General features: G+C 38.0%; 1 protein-coding gene across 11 annotated transcripts in view; it reads left to right on the forward strand.

Moving 5' to 3' along the window:
- Window positions 1-25,081, forward strand: part of DMD (dystrophin) — a 1,019,805-nt gene that overhangs the window by 851,502 nt on the left and 143,222 nt on the right. For all 11 annotated transcript variants that reach the window (XM_081003446.1, XM_081003453.1, XM_081003448.1 and 8 more), the window contains one exon: window positions 13,302-13,448. In XM_081003446.1, the coding sequence (XP_080859572.1) occupies window positions 13,302-13,448 (147 nt within the window). The remainder of the gene's footprint in view (window positions 1-13,301; window positions 13,449-25,081) is intronic.

A 25,081-nucleotide genomic window follows, 5' to 3' on the forward strand; every position in this document is an offset into this window, starting at 1 on the left:
AGTGCTGTGCATTTTACTTCCTGGGTTTTTTGTTCCGGGAAGATTTCTACATCTGTGCTATGTCTTTGGGGAATTGGTTTGCTGAGTTAGATCAAGGGGACTGTCTAGTATGAGTTTGTTGTTGTTGTTGTTTTGCTGAATAGTAGTGTAATGTGTTCCTGGCTTTTATTAAGAAGGCATTTTTGTAGTCATAATCAGACATAACAGAGAGACACTATCTGCATTATCTTTTGGGTGCGTATGGAAGACCTTCAATTTCCAACAAGCTTTTTAAGTGGACTTTTTTCTCCTAGTGTGTATCTGTTTTTGCAAGTGAAATTGATGTTATATGTGTTTTTATTTTTAATGGTTATTGTTAAATCGCTTTGGCATGTTTTTATGGGAAGCAATTCATAAATAAGTAAAATAAGGGTGTCCCCATGCACATGTTCTGTATGGAGCTGTGAGAGAGAATTAAGGGGAGAGGAGGTTGAATAGAATATTGGATGAGTGAGAGAGAAGGTCAGGCAGAGAGGGGCAGTTGAAAATGTCACAGCCTGGCTGTGTCAGGAACAGAAAAGGACTGAGGGGGAGGAAGAATAAAATATGAGTAAGCATTTATTTATTTATTTATTTATTTATTTATTTATTTATTTATGCTCCTTTAACTAGAGAATTGGGGAACTGTCAGCATTTTATTTTATTAAAGATGAATATATTACTGAAATGTGCTACATTGCCTACATATCCTGACTGACTGACCACCAAGGCTTTATGAGAGCTGTTATAAGGATATAAAGGAAATAAAAGTTTATCTAGAACAGCGAGTAATATAATTAATTCCCCCCCAAAGTAATTAAATAGTTTTTCCCCCTAAAACTGGTGGCCTCCCAATACATCTTTAAAGGGAACACTTTTATCAATAACTTCAGCACTGTCATTCTTATGTACACAAGGGATTTATTTTGATGCTGGAGCTATCAGGTATGCAGATACCATAACTGTGAAGTAACTACTGCACATAAGCAAGTCAGGGAGTGAAATAAAATCAATGTATCAAGCTAACAGAGTAATTAGTTTAGTTTGGAAGTATATGAAGTAAGGAGTATAATGAACATAGAGCTGTCTGGAATGCTCAACTCATAGATTCTTTTCCTTAAATATCTCTCTTTCTTTTCCTATCACTTTTTTTTTTATTCAGAACAAATTATGAAGAACTGTATTATCATTTTCCTCAGAGAGCTTAGCACAGGCATAGGCAAACTCGGCCCTCCAGATGTTTTGGGACTACAACTCCCATCATCCCTGACCACTGGTCCTGTTAGCTAGTGATGATGGGAGTTGTAGTTCCAAAACATCTGGAGGACCGAGTTTGCCTATGCCTGGCTTATTAGTTCCAAAAAAACCATGTTGATGACTTTGATGGATTCCTCACTACCTGAACTTCTAAAAAGAAAGTTTAGTATATATGTTTATGGACAAATATATGAGGGTGCAGTTGTTGTGGCAATGTATATGTGCATACAGAATTTCAGCCACACCATATTAGGAATACCTCAGAGAACCATAGTTCCATTGATGAAAGCAAGGGTTCCAACGCAGGCACTTGTAGGCTTGAAATTCAGTCCATATGCAAACAGTTGTGACTTTCTAGTTAGTGGTAGCAGATTTAGTAGCATGCATTTTTGAAGTTTAATACTGTATAGTGTTATAAGTACTGAAGCAAGACTTTTTTTTAAACAAAAGAATTAAGAATTGGTTTTTATTACAATGCTTAGGAAGACCTGTTGTCTAAATTGCTGAGTTGATTATCATGTGGAGGTTTATGTTTAGAATCTTTTTCGCCATGAGATGGATTCTAATCTTTTGAAAGTTAGAATCTATTTATTGTCCTGATCTGACAGTTGCAAAATGTGGGCAAATGAGAATACACTGGCATTCTTGGGTTGCTTAAGGCCCTGTACTCTGAAACATTGGAAGCTGCCTTATACTGTTCCAGCAAGGTGAGGGGAACCTTTTGATTCTTTGTCTCCTGTAATCTCTGGTCTTACAGATACTGTGATTGAACACTGTATTTCAACCCAATAGGTGATTTTTCTCCCTCTGACCCAAAACACAGCATGTATTCCATATTTGTCACAGCATTCACCACACACTTGTTTTCTAGCTCTTTATCATTTTGGACTCCTTCTAGGCTCTTATACATGTCTGTGACACAACATAATGTAACAGGTGGAAATGGTCCCCTACATTTTGGAATAGCCATTAAGCTGATTCCTAATATTAACCTGCCATCCCAGAGAGCTTAGAAATGTCATTCATAAGCTTCTTAAATGGTTCTGTTGGAGGCCTCCCATAAAAGTATAATACAAAATCCAATTCTTTTCTATGTTTTTTGTCTTGAGCATTTCAGTAGCAGCCACTGCATCCATTGTTGATCATTCTGGCATAAAACCTAATTGGCTGCCACATCCTTCATACGTCAATCCATCACAAAGTCTTTTCTCCCTCATTTATCTCCTGCCATTTCATCATGTGCCTAATCAACTTGCTGGGTCAATGCATACTACACTCCTGAGAGACCAGTGTAGTCTTTCTGTATTTGTCAGGCTCTTTCCCAATTCAGATAATTAGGCTGTTCTGGTTTGTTGCCATTTCCATCTCCTGGTGTGCCATAGCGTACTTTAAATTATTTGAACTGTTGGTCAGGTACCTATTTCTAGTGGAACAGAACCACTTCCTTTTACTGGATATTGCAATAGGATCTGGGAAAGTTTTCCTATCTTGGGAAGCTTGTGGAATCTTCAGTAGCTCACTATCTCGTCACCTGAGGGATTTGATCTCATAGGGGTTTTGTTAACATTTAGGAGAAACAAGGCTGTTACTCAGTTCTGATACTTCTTAGGTGGGCACCCTTGCCATTACAGTGGTACCTCTGGTTGTGAACGGGGTCTGTTCCGGAGGCCCGTTCGCAACATGAGCAAAACACAATGCGCATCTGTGCGTGTGTGGGTCGCAATTCGCTGCTTCTGTGCATGCGCGTAACGTCATTTTGCGCGTCTGCGCATGTGCAAGCGGCGAAACCCGGAAGTAACCCTTTCCGGTACTTCCGGGTCGCCGCGGGATGCAACCTGAAAATGCTCAACCTGAAGCAAACGTAACATGAGGTATGACTATAAGAGAACGAGGAAAGCATTCATTGTGAGTTCTGGCACCTCTTTTCCTAGAAAAATAGCACTGTGAAGGATGAATATCCTCCATTTCCCTAGGCCCAAAGTTTGTAGCAGAGTAAAGTAGCAAAGTCCAGATTGTCAACATTGTTTGTCTGCTACACCAAATCTGCCTCTTAGCCCTTCTGCAAGCAAAATCAATTCACACACAGACACAAACACAACTGTAACTGTTCTGTCCTGGTTGTCATGCAGTTGCTAAGGCTTGGAACTATTTCTTATCAAAGTTGATACATGCCGCTCTGCAGAGTTCACAACTTAAGTTTTCAATTCAGCTGGGTTTAAAACAGTTTAACTTTTAAAAGGGTGGAATAGAATAGTAAAGAGATTTGATACATGTATTTGAAAGCATTATATATAAATATGTAATAAATGTGAATGTAGCTAATAATGATCAGTTTACTGGGCTGCTAAATACACAAGTTGACACTAGTGCTTCTGCTTATTAGGACTGGCAATTTACCAAAGCCATGTCTAAAGATACAATATATATTTTAATTGTGATGCAAGTACACCTAGGAAGACACAGTTGATAGAAAGTAATTCCATAATTATGGTTATCAGTGTTCCTTTGGAGTTTGATTGTGGATTGTAAATACTTTATGACAGACCATCCTGCAACTCGGAAGCATCTTCCTGTGGCTGGTGGAGGAACTGGGAAAGGAAAACAGCTGCTAAAATTCTGGCGTGCGTACACACACACTTCCTCTTAATGTCTAGCCTCCATGAATTGCTCACAAGAGCCTCTGTAGTAGCAGCCCTCGCTCCCCCTAAGGGTGTTATAAAAATTGTCCAGGCACATAATAAAACCACTCTAAGTAAAGTAAAATAACAGTAAAACCTCTAGCAGCAAATTCCAGAGGAGTAACCATGTTATAAACAATAAAACACACCCATCTTTAAAATGCACAGTGCAGAGATATATAAACAATTAGTGCAGTGATTATTGTTTTATCTTTATTTCAGTTTCTTGTATACAAAGCAAGCTGTGTTCGTGGGAGGATGTTGAGTGCAGGCATTTCTTAATGATCTCCCTGATTGCACTTCACTGATCAATTTTTCATAAAAATCTTCTAAGGATTGCTGTCATATGTCAGTAGTTTCATATTTTCAACTCTGACACACTTCACAGCCTTTGTGATCTTTAGCTCATCTCAGCCAAGTTGTAAGAAGTATTCCTTGTTCACCTTTACAGCTTGTGCAAGATAGTATATTGAAATGTATGTGTTTGAATATTGGCTTTAAGTTGGGGAATGCACATGTGTCCTCTTGTTTCCTGTTGCATTTCCAAGTTTTACAGTGATTCAACCAGATAAACGTGATGCGGGGTTTCCCCCCTGTTTTTCTATTAAATCACCTCTGGGTTTGTCATTCAGTTGTCATACAAGAAAATAATACATGATAAATCTTGCTGTTCCAAGTATTTGTGTATTTATTTATAATACTAGTATCCTGCTTTATAACCCTATGAGGCTATTCAAGAGGCTTAGAAAAGATTTCCAAAATAAAACACCCAGTCAAATCATAGCTCAGTGGTAGAGAACCAAGATTATTCAGGCTCTTGCCCCTCTTCTCCCCTCATATCATACAAGGCAGCCTATTGATTGATTGATTGATTGATTGATTGATTGAATTTATGTAATACCCTATACCCGGGGGTCTCAGGGTGCTTCACAGCATCTCTGAGGTGAGGCAGTGGCACTGAGCAGGTAGATCTAACTCAGCCCATCCTTCCCTTGCTGTCTGCTGACAGTCAACAGTTCCTATGTGGATAATCAAAGACATGACTGAATGTTTATTTAAATGTGTTGATTTGTATACATAAAATGAGAAATAATAATTATCAGCCAATCTGTTAAAAGATTTAAAATTATTTAATTGGTTGTCATCCCAAGTGAAAAGGGTAATAGTGTCGTATGCCATCTCCATGTTCTATGTTTCTGTAATGTGTCAGTAAACAAATAGAAATGCAGTTAAACCTATAATCATGGCATTTGGCTCCACTGTTTGCTGAGAAATGAGGCTATATAATTTTATGTATAATAAACATATAGAGGGAAAGCATTTTTTAAATTCTATACTGCTGCATATTAGTAGTTCTTGTATGCCATAGACGGATAGTAACATTTTGATAGATAGAATATTATACACCCTTCAAAACTTAAAATGAGCTGCAAGTTCTAAAGGCTTAGGTATTCTTGATATCACAAGAAATTATCCATCCTTAACCATTTTGAGTTTCTAATGGTAAATAAGATGAAAACTTAATTCATTTTTGTTTCAGCAGTGCCTTCTTCCCAGGAGCCACAAAATCATGCAAATATAAACTCCCTTTTGAAATAATGAATGCATAAATATTGGCAACTGCATCAAGTTTCACAACAAGTCATGTTTTGAAAGACTAAAAAAATGAAGAAATAATTGATTCACATTTAATGAGAAAAAAGTTTTCGTTTGCTCTCACAAATGAAATAAGAAGATGTGTTTAGCTATGCATATTTTATTTTAAAGTAAAAGAACAGCTATTACTCTAAAGATGGGGTCAGTATGTGGGATCAAGTTTGTTGGTGGCACTGCACAGTCTTTGGAATTTCCAACATGGGAAGTTCAGTTGACATTTCTGTTCTTGCCAGTAAATGTTAAGTCAAGACATTTCTTTTTCAGTGTTGTTGTTGTTGTTTTAACTTAAGTGAAGGTATTTGCTTGCTTGATTTAATGATTGTTAGCCACCTCAAGGTTGCCATTTGAGATAGAAAGGCAGGATCAAAATTCTTTTAATGGATAGAATGGAGTATTCCCCAAATACTAAGCCAGTTGACCTAGAAGTATACTTCATTTGTTTCAAGGGAGCAAGTGAGTATTCTTTTTTTTAAAATAAATATTTTTTATTAGATTTTCCATAAAAAAACAATTTTTACAAAATTATACATCCATTTTTAACTTAAACCCTTTTTTCCAGAACTTCCCTCAGCTTGTCTGATAATTTTCCATTTATTTTTTTATCCTCGTCTCACATTTCCCAATATTATATTGCACTCAAATACTCTTAATCACATAATATTTTTTAAACAATATTTCTAACAGTAATTTCACAGAGCTTCTTGAAAGCCAACGAACGTTATTTGCTCATCACAGAAATTTTTGATATACTCTGTAAATTTCTTCCAGTCCTCGGAGAATCTCTGGTCACGTTGGTTCCTAATTCTCCCCGTCAATCTGTCCATTTCTGCGTATTCCATCAGTTTCATCCTCCATTCTTCTTTCGTGGGCATCTCTTCCTGTTTCCATTTCTGTGCCAGCAAAATTCTGACTGCTGTTACTGCATACAAAACTAATTTCACATCTTTTTTACTAATTTCATTATCCAGTATTCCCAACAAGAGAGCTTCTGGTTTTTTAACAAAAGTATATTTCAACATTTTCTTTAACTCATTATAGATCATCTCCCAGAAGCTTTTGCAAGTGAGTATTCTTAGGATCTATTAGCAGCATTGTTCTTGACCTAAATTTTGGACAGAAATCCTTCTGATGTAAAACAGGGTTCCCATCAGCATCAAGCTGAGGTGTCCAATGCAGCACATCCCCATACTTTGTGGAATTGATTGCAGTTTATGTAGCCTGATGATGTGGACAGGACCCTTGCAGTACAGTCAAACCTTGGTTTCCCAAATGCCTCTGGAAGTAACTGCTCCAGTTTCTGAATGGTTTTTGGAAGCCGGACATCTGACGTGGCTTCTGTTTTGAGTTTCCCTATTGTATTGAGTTGCAGGTAGGTAGCCGTGTTGGTCTGCCGTAGTCGAAACAAAATTAAAAAATTCCTTCCAGTAGCACCTTAGAGACTAACTAAGTTTGTTATTGGTATGAGGTATTGTGTGCATGCACACAATTTTTTTTTACTTTGTTCCTATTGTATTGAGGCGTCCGCTTTCAGTTTTCGGTTGTCGAACATTTCGGAAGTTGAACGGTCTTCCGGAACAGATTACGTTCAACAACCGAGGTTTGACTGTAATGTGATTCACTTCTTGGTGTCTTAACCTCTGTCCATATTGGCAAGTGAAAAGCCAGTGGGGGTGGCAGCGGCAACTGACCAGAACAGTCCAGAATGTTAATGCATGTCTGTGCAGTGGACTTGTGCCTACTGTCCTTAAACAGGCAGCAGTGCATTCACCTCTGAAGAAGCCCTTCCTGGACTGTGGTTTACAACAACTACTATCGAGTTATGAATGACCTTTCTTGGGTAAGGTGGTGCAGAAAGTGATGGCAGAGCAGCTGCAGGGGTTCCTGTAGGATATCAATTTTGCTGATCCATTTCAAGGCACACTTTTGAGACTGATTTTGCCTTTTGTTGTTGTTTAGTTGTGACCGACTCTTCGAGACCCCAGGAACCAGAGCACGCCAGGCACTCCTGTCTTCCACTGCCTCCCGCAGTTTGGTCAAACTCATGTTGGTAGCTTTGAGAACACTGTCCAGCCATCTCGTCCTCTATCGTCCCCTTCTCCTTGTGCCCTCAGTCTTTCCCAAGGGTCTTTTCCAGGGAGTCTTCTCTTCTCATGAGGTGGCCAAAGTATTGGAGCTCAGCTTCAGGATCTGTCCTTCCAGTGAGCACTCAGGGCTGATTTCCTTAGATGACATGTATCAAGAGCTGAACTGGGGGAATGTGATTCTGCCTTTTTTGTTGTACAGTGATCTTAATACATGAGGGTGTCTGCATAGGTGTGCTCTTGATAGGGCTATCTTTGGGTCTGCTGTGAAAGCTGCAGCAGATGCAAAATGCAACAGACCACTAGTAGCACATCTCTGTGCTTGCATTGGCTGCCCATATTATTATACTAATTTGGAATACAACTAACAACTTGGGTCCATGGTATCTGAAATACTTCCTGACACATTATATCACAGTACTTTATATCAAACATTATATCACTCATAAACTGTTCATGCAAACACTCAATTATTGATGCGTCTATGTAACATTATGGTGCGTGTTATGAGTGCATGTTGTGTAATTATACCATAACTGCATTAAATAGCAGCAAAATAGCAAATTTAAGACAGCTATCTAGGTGCCTTTGACAAAGCTCAGTGAAGTCATTCTGAAGTTTCAGTCGGAAAACATAAGAAACCTATTGAGATGCAAAAAGGGCATTTTTACTTTAAAAGGTCAAACAGCCATTCATGTCCCATTGATGAAAGAGCACATTCACAGAGTTGGCTGTGTGCAATTCATTTCTTGAGCCCAGTCACTCAAGAAGGCAGGGATTTCAATTGAAGCTTCTGATCTAATCAGAGGGCAAGGAAAAAGTCCCTCATGATTTTAGATCACTGTACAATAAAAGAAAAAGGCAGCATTAAATTGTTCTTTAATTTCATAAAAATCTGGCTGTAAAAAAAATCAGCTAACAATTCTTCATCACATCCCTCCTCCAAAAGTTCCGCAAAAGAGGTGTGCCTTGACTTGCTTCCTGTTATAGAAGCAAGATGCATCTAAATGGGAAGGAAATTCCAAAGACATGGAGCCACCACTGAAAAAGCCTTTCCGAAGGCCTCACACTTTGGGGAAGTTGCCCATTGTGTGTGTGTGTGTGTGTGTGTGTGTGTGTTTCTGCAAATCCTAAGCCTGCTGAACTATCTATTAATCTATCTATCTATCTTGTGTGTGGATGGAGCCATTTTGGCTATATACAGATCAGCATTTAGAACACTGAAATTGCTTTTAGCATATATTGCGATAATTGGAGAACATACACTCCTGTTTTCAAAATAGGAAATGTTTAAAAGATTTTCTAACTTTAACAACAATCAGTATAGGACTTTGTAATTAGCTGTAAAACTAGCATTTTCTTGGGATCTCTGACATTACTTCTCTCTACTATGGCAAAAGTATGGTGGGAAAATATATTTGGAAAGCAAGGCTACCTTCCATTCTTTTCCAAAAGTCATTTCTTGGAAATCATTAATGTTGGATAGACTTAACAATTCTACACCTTTTAATCAGTTATAAGCATTGCCATTGTGCAGGACAATTGATAGTGTTTTGGTAAGAGCATCAAATGAAATAGAATAATTTCATTTCACAGTACATTAAAAGAAACAACTTCAGAAAATAAAAAAAAACAATACAGTGTTATCTGTGTACACTGAAGACATGATTTTATTCTTACTGTTCTGCATATGAAAAGAAATTTATTGGAAGGAATTGAGTATGCAGCACTGGATCTATCCAAAGTATATTTTCAAAATGCCATGTATGGGGATAGCACTGCAATTTTATTATTTCAGGTGGGAAAATGTTACAATAGGACTCAACTGAATAATTTGGATTGATTATCCGAATGCTGCATTTGACTTGTTATCATCTTGATGCACATGTGGCTAGGGGAAAGAAGGGCTAAGAAACTGAGAAAGTGAATTGAGCATCTACTTTTATTTGCTGCAATTGGAGTCACTGATTTCATAAGGGGAAGTCCCTGATGCTGGGAGAGCACATAATGAGCCATTCTCATTGAAATAAGCTTATTTACTAGTTATTTTTCAGTATTCCCAGGGACTCAGACATTTATTTTCAAATTTGGGAAGATGGGCTCATGCAACAAGAAAAAATAAAAAATATTTCCTGGACATTTGTAAATGTCTGCTGACTTTGGTGTACACAGGTCTTAATATTTATGTCATAGGAGTTACTTTAGCATATTCCCATACTTTGTTAATCAAAAAATCAAGGACCGTAATGGGACAATTCTGATGCATTGTTCTACAGTTATCACTGCACTTATTGAAATGGCTATGTGTAAATATATACACATATATATATGGTGGTCCATAGACCCACAAAACAGTTTCAAAACACGATACAGTTAAGACAACCAAACAACAGGTAAAAGAGACTGAGGTAGTCATTTTGTTATGTCTAGAGCATGATAGTCTTTGTTTCTTGCAACCTCTGAAACTTTGCCACGGTCAGTGTAATATCATTTGACCTATCCTCCAGAAGGTATTTAAAATGGGAGGCTTCAGATTTTTCTGGCAAATTTGCTAGTAAGGGTTTGATCAGTTGATCCCCTGCTTGCTCATAGTGCCCATAATGCAGTAGGATATGGTTTATGCAATCGACGTCCTGAGAACATGAACATGAACAAAGCCTATTCTGATAGGGGATGCCTGTCAGTCTACCATTTAGAACTTCCGATGGAAATACATTTAATTTAGCTTTGGTAAATAAACGCTGATAGGTGGGTGTGGACAAATTCCTAAGATATGAGGCTAACTGAAACATCTTTGGAATTAGTCCATACCCACCTATCGGCATTTATAGGAACTGATATGAAAGTCTGTGTCTGAAGGGAATCTCTTCATGAGAGATTTTTGAACAAGATCCTTGATTCCTGTTGGGTCCCACTCACAAACCCATCTCTAAGCTCTGTATTGCATGTGATATGGTAGAAATCAGTGTTAGTGCTGTGGAAAATGCTGTACACCCCATTCAGGTAGGTAGCCATGTTGGTCTGACGCAGTCAAAATAAATTAAAAATAATAATTGTCCAGTAGTGCACAGTAGCTGCTACTGCACAGGTGCTCAGGCAAGGTTTGTCCTCAGCCTCTAGAGCAATGCAAGCGATGACTGGCAGTAGGCAAGGGTTTACATTATCCTCTGTACTTCCTTCCTGAAGAAAAAAGTTATAAGCTAGGACTAAAAATGATTATATATATTATCCCACCAATTGTGGGAGAGGGTGATGAATGCAGAAAACAACAACTGTTCGAGTGGGTTTTTTTAATAATAATAATGATAATAATAATAATAATACATTTATTGTCAATGTACAACCTGTGTACAATGAAATTAACCTAGCCTCCCCCCCCAAACACTCAATGTCATTGCACTCTGTGTGCTTGTCGCACAACACACCAACCCCAAAAGTCAGTTGCACTATATTAGTTTCCGTTCAGCAGCCTAACAGCCTAGAACATATTGTCACAAACTCATAAAAGCCAAGCATTAAAAATATTGAAAGTAGGTACGAAAGTAGACCACATAGCTCAAATAGCTCTAAAATAGGACCATATTTAGAATGAGACATATTCCAACAGATTTCACAGACGAGCACAACGGCATTAGCAGAGGAACGTCATGTTCAAAAACATAATTGTATTTCTATCACAAACTTATCTCAGTGTTTCAGGAGTATCTCAATTTCACCTAGCTCTATGTCAATGTTTTACTTATCTTTTAAGTCTTGTATACGTCATCAAGAACACTTGGTAAGTAAATGGAAGTCGATTTATGAAGAGGAAATAGTTCATCTGCTTAAGGGTAAATTGGATTGTTTGACTAGAAGAAATTGTCAAATGTTACCTGGTCCCTTCCCCCTATCATGATATATATAGCCAGGTACAGGCATACTGTTCCTGACAGATTTTTATTCGGATTGCATTTTCAGTCTTTGAAAATGAAAGATGATTGTTGTAAAGGTGTCTGTACTGCAAAAGCAGTGCTCTCTCAAACTGATCTACTTATTCCATAAGAAATATTCATTATTAAGAAAATAAGACAATTAAAAATATTTTGGTTATTTATTAAGGTGTGTCCTGGAAGGTGACATTAGCACTACATTCATATTTTTCAGTTATCATGTGATGGTCCATGTGCAATTGGATCATAGGAAAGAGCACATATTTTTAGAAAGGCAGGGCATAGAATCGTTGATTATGAGGATGAGGATGATAAGGAGATGAGGATGAGTGACTTGTAGGTTCCATAATGTGATATATATGTTGGCCTGTAACTCAAAGGAATGTTGCATCATCTAATTTCAAATGGATCTTAGGGTGACTTCACACTTGACATTTTGTTCTAAGGTACAAGTACAAAATACACTTGGCTTACATCAGTTGTGTATGGTGCATCTTCCTTAAATAATTCCTTCCCAGTAAAAAATGTGGAAGCAGTGTTTGTGCAGTTTGGAGTTTTGAATGGAGAGGATCAGAGAAAAGAGAGGTGGCTTTAACTGAGGGTTGACCCTGGGAATGGCAGGGGAGCGGGGGACAAGGAATGGGAGTAGGAATAATCCTCTGATTAGAATCTACTTGTATATTTGGAAACAAAAAAATTGTTACAAAGCTACCTCCCACGCTAAACTTTGGTAACATTGATGCTAGAATTTCTCACAGTTTAGCAGCAGGGAATATGTTTTCTGAACTCTTTCAAAATCCAGGATAGCTTTGGCTTCTTGGCAGTTTGACAGAATCTTGCTTTATGTTTTGTGTTAATCAATGTTTAACATACCAGAAATAAAAGCTATCATCTGTATCATGCGACTATACTTATTCCGCTCCATTTCTCTTTCCTATTTGGTCAACAAAAGAAGACCTGAGTCTTACTGTTATAGATATCAAAAGTAGGGAGGAACACAGAGCTTAGTCCAGTGCAAAACCCATTTCACCTCTGCAAATAAAAGTAGAAAATGAAATCTGTAAATGTTGTGATGAAATAAAATTAATATAGAAAATCAAATTATTCAATATCCTCTTAAGTCCATAAGCCAAGCCTGGTATTATCTCAGTATGTATTGCCATGAATCTCTGTAGCCAGTTTTTAAAGGACGCGGACATTTCTATAGACATTTAATTTATGTGGCTGATTGCAGTGTCTTCCGGAGCTGTCTGGTTCTTTTCCAAATTTGTCTCCACCTGCTACATCCAAGCATCTCATTTAAAATGTGTGCTGGGACCAGGCAAATGGGGCCACTTCCATAGCTCTTACGATGATACCACTAAGCTGTAGGTAGCCTCGCTTTTCTCTCTTCCTAATACCCTTACCATAATTTTTCTACCTTGGAAATGATTTGGAATTGCCCTCCAATGCACCATGTGATGCTGAAGTATTTATGCAGCAACACCAATAACTTACTGCTAATATATTTTAAGGGTTTATATCAGGCTCCCAGTACTAGACCAAGGCAGCAAGGTTTCTGTGAAGTGGTGCTGGGAACCCCAAATAAGACCCTATGTTCTGCTGTAAATTGTTATAAGAGCTCATTCGATCTAAAATGCCATTACTAACATTTTGGGTTTGTTTGTTTGTTTTTTACACAGGTTTACCGAGCAGAAATTGCACCTCTTAAAGAGAATGTGAACAATGTTAATGACCTAGCTCATCAGTTTACCTCTTCTGAAATACAGCTTTCCCCATATACCCTCAACCGCCTCGAAGACTTGAATGGAAGATGGAAACTCCTGCAGGTAATATTGTATAACATAACCTTAACCCTAAAAATGACTGTCTTAGGTAAGAAAATGGTTTTACAATAAGTATTCTCGAATGTTTCTAGCAATACATTGTATTTCACTCATGTTCTTCATGCCCAGCATGAATAGTTGCTTGGAACTGAATAAAATACATAAAATATACCATAGGCTTCGACACGTGTATCATTAACTGGATCAGAAACCATGTGCAGAAACTCGGTTCCTAGCACCCATTCACCAACAAGCTGCTACATGCAAGTAGTGCTGGTTGTATAATTAGCAACATCTGTTTGGTGAAGAGAAGCTTGTGGCTCCTGCACATCCTCAGTTTACTCTGGGCCATTGCTTTAGATAAGGTGTAATTTCTGTATGCTTTCCATGCTTCTCAAAATGCTTTAATTTCCCACTTCCTTCCTTTGAATATATTTTATCGCATGTGGAAGACTGAGCTTTGCATTTACTTTCACTGCTTCAATCCATTCTCTGTTCTCTTTTAAACAATTCCTGGGAACATTAATTTTAAACAGTACCCTTTTCTACAAGCAGTTTAATGGTGCCTTCCACCTTGCATGCATTGAGATTACATCAGTAGAATCAAATCCAAAATTACAGAGCATTATATTCATTGTGGTCATTGGCAGAGTTTGATCAAGCTATTAAGTTTATCAAAAAGGTGGTTTTTCTTTTAAAGGATAATTAAGTTTTCCATATAAAATAGAAGCAGCTTTTTAAAAAAAATGGGTAAAGGCTGTAGTGCGAATTAGACATAGACTGAGCTTAAAGACTATATATATTCCTTTAACATCATGTGCAGAATCTACATATTAACTGGATTGTATATGAACACATGATACTGTTGCAGCACAGTCCTACATACACATTCCGGTGTTGATGGCTGAGTGGTTTAGGATTGTGCATAGTTGCATTTCTCTTGGTGGAAAGGAGTGCTGCTGGTTTTGGTGCTCTACTCCTGCAGATGCCCAGGCTGCACCCAGATGGCTGGAGAGCTAATGCTGGCAAGTTTTCCTGCCAGCAATAGCAATCAGAAAGCCCTGAAATGAGATGTTGCGGTGAGAGTGCAGCACAGGCAGCTTTGAATCCACTGGATCACTAGCTTCACAGATTCCCCAAAATGCCACTCCTCAGTGGCCCAGACATGGGTTGACCTGGCATAAAATTAGCACGAGCCATCAGGGATTCAGATGTAGCAATGGATCTGCCACTTTGCTCCTCCCCAGCCTCAAAATAAGATTTCTCTGTTACACAATCAGTAGATATCAAATATGGAGTACTGTATATAGACTTGGATTGCCTGAAAGGCATACACCTGACATTTAGTTTGTCTGTGCAGCTGAGCCTTATGTATGTGGGGTGGCTATTCCTTGTATGGATGCCTACACTGGATACTGCAATATGTGGTTAAAAGGGCACATTTTTTTACAATCTACATTCTGTGTGCTAGGGTTGGCTTATGGATGCCAATGTGCTCAGATAAGCTGACTGATACCTGCAACTGTAGACATGAGATGTCTGTGGAAGCACAAACGTCCAAAGGGTGCAAAATAGATTATTCAGCATTTCTAAACAAGATCCATGTGGCCATGCCCCATATCTTAGTGCAGTTGGGAATATGTATTTATGTGGGCTGTCAAGGGCAGCTGCGCTCTCTCTCTCTCTCTGTGTGTGTGCGTGTGCACGCACGCACGCACGCTCAGGATTCCAGCAATAAGGGGTCAGGAGCCTGGAGGCTATTTTGAGTAGGTTTGCTGACTGGATTACAGGAAATTGTATTTACAGATGGGTAGCCGTGTATCTGAAGAAGTGTGCTTGCACACGAAAGCTTATACCAAGAACTAACTTAGTTGGTCTTTAAGGTGCTACAGGAAGGAATTTTTCTATTTAGGAAATTGTATATTTCAGTTTAAGCATCCATTTGCTTGCAGATAACTATTAGAGGAAAATAGGTCAGGGGATATTTTGAAGCATTATACCTTGCATTATTAACTTGTATAAAAGAGGCTACTGCTCTGTCAAATATATTTCTATTTCCCAATTTGAAATACATGTTATTGTGGCAGAGGTATAAAATTAATGTTTACTCAGATTATTTTTCTCTCGTGCTTAGCATGATTTGCTAGTTAGTTTAAACTATCTTCAGTAGTAGCATCTCTGTGTTTTGGATCAAGAAAGTGAGATAATTTCAGTGTTTTTTCTTATTCTTATTTATTAAACTTATTAGTTGTATGTTGCCTGAATGGTCTCCCATTATATTTTAAAACTTTCATCCTGAATCTGCTTCCTGTTGATAGTCATTGTAATTTTTAAAAGCATATAAAGCTAAAAGGTCTTGTAAACCATGAAGCAAAACATCTATATTAGTAAAAGCAAGTTTCATCTTCCCAGCAGAGGGTGATTCTGATCTTTCTTAGAACTTGAAATCCTCTTTTAGTTCCAGTAGTTAAGAAATTGCTCTTGTGTTTTGCTTGAGAATCAGAGCTGTTGCCATGGCCGCAGTTTTCATGGTTCCTGAATGGACTATCAATGAATTAATTGATTATGTAGTTTGACTTCTACAGTTAGCACCATGTCCACTTCTGTTAGCTTAATATTTGGCTCTAAGGAGCATCTTCCATGTGGAAATATGCATGCTGGCTTTTTAGCAAAGTGTGAAGCATGGAGGAGTAATCTGTTTCCAGCTACTTTCTGATATTTGAGTCATAGCTGTCAACGTTTCCCTTTTTTTAAGGGAAATTCCCTTATTCTGAATAGGATTCCTCGCAAAAAAAGGAAAAAGTTGACAGCTATGATTTGAGTAGTGGTAGATACTTTGTCCATTTGAATTCTCTGTTTGTGAAATTTAAACAGCACCTCTCTTTATATTATACCCTAAATAGGAAGTATGATTTAAAATATATTTTAAACTATTGAAGAGCTACAGTTGAAACCTACTATAGCATGACATTCTATAAACATCTGTGCTGCTCCCTGATTCTTAAGCTGTGTGTTTCATTCTCAGTTAACAGTGATTTAATTGCAAATCCGTCTCACGTTACTAATTTAGTTAATTTATTCATAATTAACGGTATTCTATTTTCTGCCAAGGTTTGTGGCACTGCAATAATAGTATTTTTTCATTAAAAATAAAATGTAAGGGCTGAATTTCTGAGGGTCTTTTTTATTCAGTTACTTTGTGAAACTAAGTAAAAAAAAAAAAAGGTGAAATACTTAAGACATTTATTGTTTTCTATTAGAGTTAAATGAGAAACCTTTAGGAGCATAACTTCTGAGATGAAATGTTTTGCCAGCATTTGTGTGCCCTAAGGTGAACATTTACATTGGAGCTGAGAGTTAACTTCCTCTAACAAGAAATAGTCTTTTCTCTAATGGAAATACAGTACTTCTTCCGTTGGAAGAAGGGAGCCTTTGGATACAACCCAATACCTACTTTTACTCCCAAATTCTCAGAAGACCATGCAGTCACCCTCCTTTTGGAAGGCATAGGCACATTTGCAAATCTGTGAATCTCATGTAAGCACTACACATGCACTGCAACCAAGCACATACCACAACCTATTTCATTGGCCAGGACAGAATATGTGAATTCTGTATGTAATGGTACTATTATGAGGTCTTATTTGTTTGCATTTATTTATCACATTTATATCCCACCTTTTCCTCTAAGGATCTCAGGCTGGCATACATCATTCTCTTTCTCTTTCTCTTCATCCACACAACAACCCTGTGAGGTAGGCTAGGCCAAGAGGCATTGCTGGGCACAAGGTGACTCAGTGAGTTTTTGTTGCTGAGTGGGGATTTGAACCCTGGTCCCCCTAGTCCAACATTCTAACCACTCACCACACTGGCTGTCAGAAGCATCTCCAAACTGTTTCATTTTAGGCTACAGTAGTTATAATGAGTGTAAATCTCAGAATCACTGGGTAAGATCTTCAATCAGTGGTGTGGTACAGTGTTTAGGGCATACAATGTTGGACTGCTGCCAGGGAAACCCGTGTCCAAATGTCCACTTAGCTATTCAGCTCACGTAGCGAGGGCAAGTTCCTATGATCAGCCCCTGACATGGTAGATCAGTAGTTCTCAAAGGGTGTGGCGGTGTGGCAGGAGAGGAGGGCAAGTGTGGTGGGAAGATATACAACCAGAAACAGTATCCAAACACCAACTGTGAATATGTACACGTGAAATAGAATTGGATATGACCTGAGAGGGAAAGTGCTAGGAAAATGTGGTACCGTTTGATAAACGATCACCTGAAACAGCCACCAGTTCCCTGGTTTTGTTTGATTCTGTTGCTGGCATGTATAGTAGGAGCTGATGGATCTCAAGAGAAAAAGTTGTTGCCAGCAGGGGCTGCGATCAATAAGAGCTCCTTTGGGTACACATAAGAGCTTGTGCTTACCAAGCAGAACCTTTTATTCTCTGAAAAGCAGCTCCCTCGTGCAGTGTATCATAAGGTGCTTTTGAATTTCTTCTGAATTTCAAAAGCAGTTTTCCATGTGGTACATAGAGCTGTGATCTAAAGAAGAAACGCTTTTTCAAAAGCAACCTTATTGTTCTTTTTCATAATCACAGAGAAGTGGGTGGGTTGTTCTTATTCAAATTAACTTCTTCTTTTCTTGTTGTTGTTGCTTTCTTTATTGTTTTAGAAATGGCTCCCTATCTCCTTTCAGTATTATTCTTTTTGATTAAGAGAAAGTCAGTACTGCACTCCTCCCCTGCCTTTAGTTTCTCAGGGGAAGACCACAACAGAGTATTGCACCCATCAGAGATAGGCTTTAAGTGGTGGAAGTTATGTGAATTACAACTTACTTCACACTGCCATTCCCTTAGGGTCAAATTAAATGAGAACACAGCCAGTGTCTGAGTAAGTGCATATAAGCTTTGAAAGAAAGGGGGAAAGAACAACTCACTGGGTTGTCATTAGTTTCCCAGTTCCAACTTTTTCCACAATGGTAATAATGTATGACAAGGTTTCTGGGGCAAGAGCAGACCACATTGCCAGGCAAAAAGAGCCTGATCATGTAGAATCAAATGTCTTCTGCTGCTGCTGCTGCTGCTGCTGCCGCCAGTACTACTATAATCTCCACAACACATTAATCTGCCAATACGTGTTAAATCCAGGGGTAAGGAACGGGACAGAGCCTCATTGTACTATTATGCTTCTGTCAGTTAACAGCAGGTGAGGAGGAAGGAACCTGGGCACATAAACGTAGGCACCTTTATACTGTATCTGGCCAGAGGTCCCAAATTGCTAGCCATGACAGATGGTATCATTGGTTCTTATCCTTATTGGAAACTTCTATGGTTAACAAACAATGAGTCCTCCTCTCTACTCCACACCTGCTGCTCAATGGCATGTGTAGCACAGCCTGCACCACCACAGCCATGCAGCAAACCATACTTTAAGCCACCACAATCCCACCACTGCCAAGCACTTGATTAGTGTAAAACTGTTGTATCTGATATTGACTCCTCTCCCCTTTCTGCCAGCCTGCATTGTAAGATAAGAAAATGGAAGCAGAGTTCAGTCATCAAAGGCCACAACTGTTTAGAAATTTGTGCCCAAGTTTTGGTTTTGAATTTCCTGTTCCCTCGTTGTCCCTTTCCCATGGATTTTTTAGGTTGTGGGTAGGCACTTTCTTGTTTTGATTGTATACAAACTGCTATAGGGGCCTTTTTGGTAAAGAAGAAGAAGAAGAAGAAGAAGAAGAAGAAGAAGAAGAAGAAGAATGGATTCTCCTCTCTGGAGATAAACATTTGAGCCTTGTGACATATACAATAATAGTATTGATATTACCATATTTCAGTTCCATCTTGATATGCTGCATCAAAACTAGGTGTCTTGTGGCTCCTTAAGGACTATAAAATGTGTTGTGCTTTCATAGGCTGAGTCATAAAGCCTTTCTCTGGCATTTGTGATATGTATCTGATGAAGTGGCCAACAAAGACTTATCAGAGCGATATCCTGTAGTATACTATATTTGCAAACTCTACTCTCCCTTTTCCCCCCAGGCCAGTATTCATTTCTTCCTCAGTCATTATTGACATGGTGTAGAATCAAGATAAATACAAGCTTAGATAAATCAAGATAGATAAATACAAGCTTACACCCACATTTTGAACCCTTTCAGATAGAAAGAATGGTTCTTCAACCATAGTTATATGTTTCAATGAACAACAAGGTACCATAACATAAGCATGACATAAATGAGCCGTTAAATTTATGAAGCTTTACATAAAGTATCAAACTATTGTAAGATTCAGTCTTGCCTTGTATCAAGAGGTTTGGATTAGTTGTCCACTTAGTCCATTTCAGCTGAATGTTTTTGTTTGTTTGTTTGTTTGTTTTAGATATTTCTGAGACAACTTTCAAGACTAGCATTCTCAATGCAGCTAACATTAATACCCAATGCACACTTCATTAAATCTAAGCTTTGAAACATACACAATACAGCAGCATCACAATACAGCAGCCAGTTAATTTAGTTTATAAATACAAACTCTCATTAACCCCAGCCAGCATAGCGAGATATCAGGAATGATGGGACTTGTAGTCCAACAACATCTGGAGGGACATCACATTGGCTATCCCAATGTAGACCTACTTTCACTTACTGAAAGAAGTTAAACTCTGTATGTGTTTAAAACCAGCCTCGTGTCTATCCCAATGGATTTCCTATTTTCTGAGATAGTTTGATGTTTAACCAGTGGAAAATCAAAATGCTGAATGAAAGTCTGTGCAGCCATGGAGGCCCAGATTTATTTATAAAACTATTTTTGTGCTGTGTATTTCCTCTAAGGATTATATAAATCCCATTAAAAGAACTGCCTCCCAAATTACTGCAGGGTCCCGCCCCTCCCCTCCTTTTGAGAAATATATTCAGATGCATCTAGGTGAACTTCCAGAATTTTAATTATATCTATATCAGATGAGCTGCAGAAATATAAAAGGGGTTTTAAAGAGATTTAATTTTAGATAGCAGCTTAATTAACAGCATTTGGAAAAACTAGTGCAACTTTAATTAAATGTCTCTACATTAATTTAGTCATTTAATTGAAAATGCATTGGGATAGTGCTTACAATTTATCACCCTTGCTGTTTGAAGGAAGGGATTTTTTCTAGTAAAGTGTAATAATAATAAACTGCTATTTTTATGTCCTTGCTATCTTTGTCAGCTGAATCATATTTTCCTTGAATTCCGTGAATTTTGATTTGTGAGATTTTCTGAAAGCACACATTGTTAGGAAAGGATGTAAAAAATGATAGGATTCCAAGATGTATTTTGCAGGATTCCCTCCATTACATATTTTTTTAAAGATACAACAGCCCAACCACTTTAGCATTGCACGGTCCTTTATTTATGAGCAGCAGGGTTCAGATCTGTGAAACATTTTTAAGCCTGCAGTCCTGTACCCTCTTACCTGGTAGTAAGTCTCACTGAACTTACTTCTGAGTAGATTGGTATGGTTTTGTGCTGCTAGTCTCTTTCTGTGCTTTCTACTAAAGTATAGTATTGTAGAGTATACTATATTAATTTGCAGCATCCTTAACTTAATCAGGCCCATTATGCCAAAAATATTCTATTCAGTTTCCTAATGATTTGTTTTTCTCTTTCCAGGTCTAAGATGTTCACTGCATATCAAATATCCATTGCATAAATGGGTATTTGAAGCCATTTCGGCTAGAAATTTCTCACTAATTTAGTATTCCTTCTTACAATAACAACTGCATGTTTGGCTTCCTGTACATCAGACTATCCAATATGGTGCCCTTCAGAAGTTGTGGAGTCCATTTCCCATCATCCCTGACCATTAACCATGCTGGATCAGGATGATGAGAGTTGGACTTCAAAATATTCAGAGGGACACATTGACTAACCCTGTTGTACATAATCTGTACATTGAAAGCCAACCATTGTACTAGTTGTCCAATTATTTTGTCCCATTCAGACTGGAAACTGATATGAGGTTTCCAGCCAGAAATTCCATTTCGGGGGTGGCGGTTGTTTTAACCATAGGTGTATGTGCAATACCAATTAAAAATGAAAAAAGGAGTCTGTCTCCAATTTTATTACATAAGAAACCTATCTTCCCAGTTATATGCATATATTAAATGTATGTTGCCTCTGCCATCAACCCCTTCCTTACTTTGCTTCCTTTTTTATGTTGCAATGCTTGCCTGGTTAGAATAAACATTGAGATGCCTTCTGAAGATGATATACTTTGTATAAATTGCAGTCGGGGAAGCATTTCTTGTTTCAAGTAATCACTCTAAGAAAAACAAAAGTATTTACATAGTTGCCATGCTACTTTTCTCATAAGAACAGTAGCTACTCCCTGAAGCTATCATAACTCCTTGGTTGAAAAGTAGGAGGTAGAAGATGACTATCCTTTCTTCTCACAATTAGCAATTCAGCCAAGCAGCAGTAGCAACTTCAGAGGATGTCTCAGTTGAGTTTTTCATGTGTGTTTTCCTCTCTTTCTCTCTCTCTCTTAGCAGAGGCAGTCTGAGGAGCTTCTACAGCTTTTGCACATGCTGGCTATAGATAGTTCCAGCAAAACTGTACAAAGATGCAAACTTAATAATAATTTAGTGAGACTAAATAGATGGAAGAACATTTCTGTCTTTTGCAGCCAGACAAACATTTGTATTGTTTTGCATGCTATGCCAATAAAAAAGTTCTTTTACCACTCAAGACATTCAGAAACAAATTATTATGGTAACACATAAAAGATTCCACAGGTATACCATGTGCAAAGTATGTTAACCCCAGAGCAAAGTTGCCACTGTTACTGATTTCTAAGGTTATTATGTCATGGTACTCTTGCATCAATTAACAGGCCTTAGTATTAATAACTAAACTTTTCTTCCCTTGCATTATTTGAAGGCAAATATGACCAGTCAGTCAAGTAATGCTGAAGAATGAATACCTGCTTAGAAGATGTTCCACATTTAGCAAGAAATCCATTAAGATTCCTGAACACTTTATAACATAAAAAACTGGAAACAGGAATGCTACTGCATATGCAGCAGTTAAGTCTGAGAAAAACAATCCCACAAGGGATCAATGTTCAAACAATTTTTAGATTCCATTTAGAAAATACCTAAAACCAAGAAATGATGGCTATATTAAAATCAACCCCTTGGCATCATAACTAAAATGTGAAGGTGCTCTTCACAACGCTAAAGTTATTGATTCTATTTTTAACAGTACTGCAGACACAAATGACTGATTATAACTCTCAAGATATACCTCATTCCTGTAACTCAGTGGCCCCGCAATGCATAGTCAATGCTGCTGAACTAATACTGAAGGAGAAACTGGTCCTGAGGTGAATTTGTTCCCTAGGAGTAGATTTGTTGGCAGCCCCAACAACCTCCACATTAAACTTTTTGCAGCTTAATATGTGAATCAAAAGAAATATCTAGGGTCCCCCTTCCGCTTCTAAAAAGCAAAAGTAAACATTTCAACAGCTTTATTCTCCAGGAGACAGTTTTCTCTAGACAGTTGAAAAACTCAATGCAAATGCCTTTGTAAGAATAATTTATATTCATATGAATTATTTAATATTCACATATATATTTTTCATATTGAAAATGATCGTCTCAATGGGGTATATCAACAGTCCCATTTATTTCAGTGGCTTTACCTTTATGATGGCATTGATCCAGTTTGTGTGCAGTGCTAAGCCAAAACATGGCTAAGCATGAACAAGAGAGCATGTGGGTCCTTGCAGCAAAAACTAGAGGAGTGGCTGCTTCACTCCTCCCCAGTCTGGTGGCGGCGGCACTATTCAGAGCTAAGCTGTGGTTTTGTTTAGTGTTACATTGAAACCTAGAGCTCACTGTATGTCTCATTGAGACACACCACTTGTGGATTGAGTGGTAAGCCAAAAGCAAGCTTTGGTTACACTGCATGGTTTGTTTGGAGCAAAACAACCATGAGCCATGGTTCATTCATAATGCTAAGCGGAGCTCTTTTTTTTCAGCCTGAACTTGCCAGAACTCAGTTCTGGCACCTCTCAGGTGTGCACTATTGCCATTCTAAGAGAACGAGGGAGGTATTTGTGGTGAGTTCCAGCACCTCTTTTTCTTGACAAATAGCACTGATGGTAAGCCAAACCTTGACTTAGCTCTAACTGTGCAGCAAGACCGGGTGAGGCAGTGAATGAAGCTTCTGCCATTTTAGCCACGGTTTGGCTTAGCACTGCATGTGAACCAGGCGTAAGCCTGCCTCGAATCCAAAACATTTTACATTGTCTCTTTCTAGAGATGCACATAACAGTTAGTATTATTTCATCATAATATATTATGATTTCTGTTCTACAGCACATAAAATAAAAAGCTTTAATAGCCAGATGAGTTTGTTAAGAAATTATTGAAATAAATAAAAGAAGCCAACTGAGCTATTGAGAGAGAGAGAGAGAGAGAGAGAGAGAGAGAGAGAGAGTGTTTTCTGCTTCTTGTACTTTGACTGCTGCAGTGCGTTGAAATCCAAAAGTGTCCTCCTATGTGTGGAAGAGGTGTCGTGGATGGGCTTACCTGTCAAAAAGGAAACTTAATTCCAGAAGTTCCATTCTACTTGCATAATCTCCTAGGCTTGTTTCTCCATACCCATACATCCCTCTTATCTAGGAAAGCAAGAAGTATTACCAAAGTTCAAGACACATTTCAGCCAAGCAAAAGCACTCAAATAAAGTGCAAAGTAGGGGAGGGGAGGGGTGTGTGGCCTAAGGAAAGTCCTGAGAGCTAGATAGAGAGGCTTGGAGGGTTGCCATTCCTGTTCTTATTCATCGTATGAACACTTGAACATTTTATTTGTTGAATCGTGAATAGTAACTAAATTCTTCCTGGTCATAGATCTAACACTAGTAGTAAATTATTAATGGTACAAGTGTGCCATTGTAAATTGGTATGTTTCGAAGGATCTTAGACAAAGTTAAAGAAGACTGGAAAGGTGAGCAATAATTAGAGCTGGATATATAAATAAATGTATGAGAAAGATCACCAACCAGGAGAAATGAGAATGACATTTTTTAAAAAGAAAAAATCTTATACAAAAAAAGTGAAACAAGGAGGGGGGGACCATAAACCTTATTGCACCAGGAAATATTTAACAAAATGCTATCAACATACAAGTTGAGGGAAGATAATTTTAAATTAGAAACAAAAGCAACACCAAACATAGTATACATCTAATGAATATATCCAAACATACCATTTTTGTTTCTGCATACTATTCTTTCAGGTTTTTATTTAAAGCTAGTGAAAGTTATTTGGAATAGTGAAAAGAAGGGCTACCATGGGTAAAGAAATGCCACATATTGTTTCAACACCTGACGCAGTGATGAAAAAGAAATTTAAATTCCATGAAGTCCCTTTGAAGCCTTCTATTCCAAATACTCACCATCTGTTGTCTTGGTGATTGTTTTTAAATAAAGATGCATAATGCTGTCATTGAATTGAATAAAATTCCCTTGATTATTATTTTCAACCTGATGATGTGGTAAAACAAATTATTCAAATAATGTATATTTGGGCGTGATTCAATTAATGAATCCCATCAGCAGAAGCCCTGAGCAAGGGCTTCCACTGGTGCAATGGGGTTTTG

This window comes from Podarcis pityusensis (genome assembly GCF_964106645.2).
Source record: "Podarcis pityusensis genome assembly, chromosome: 4".
Taxonomy (NCBI): domain Eukaryota; kingdom Metazoa; phylum Chordata; class Lepidosauria; order Squamata; family Lacertidae; genus Podarcis; species Podarcis pityusensis.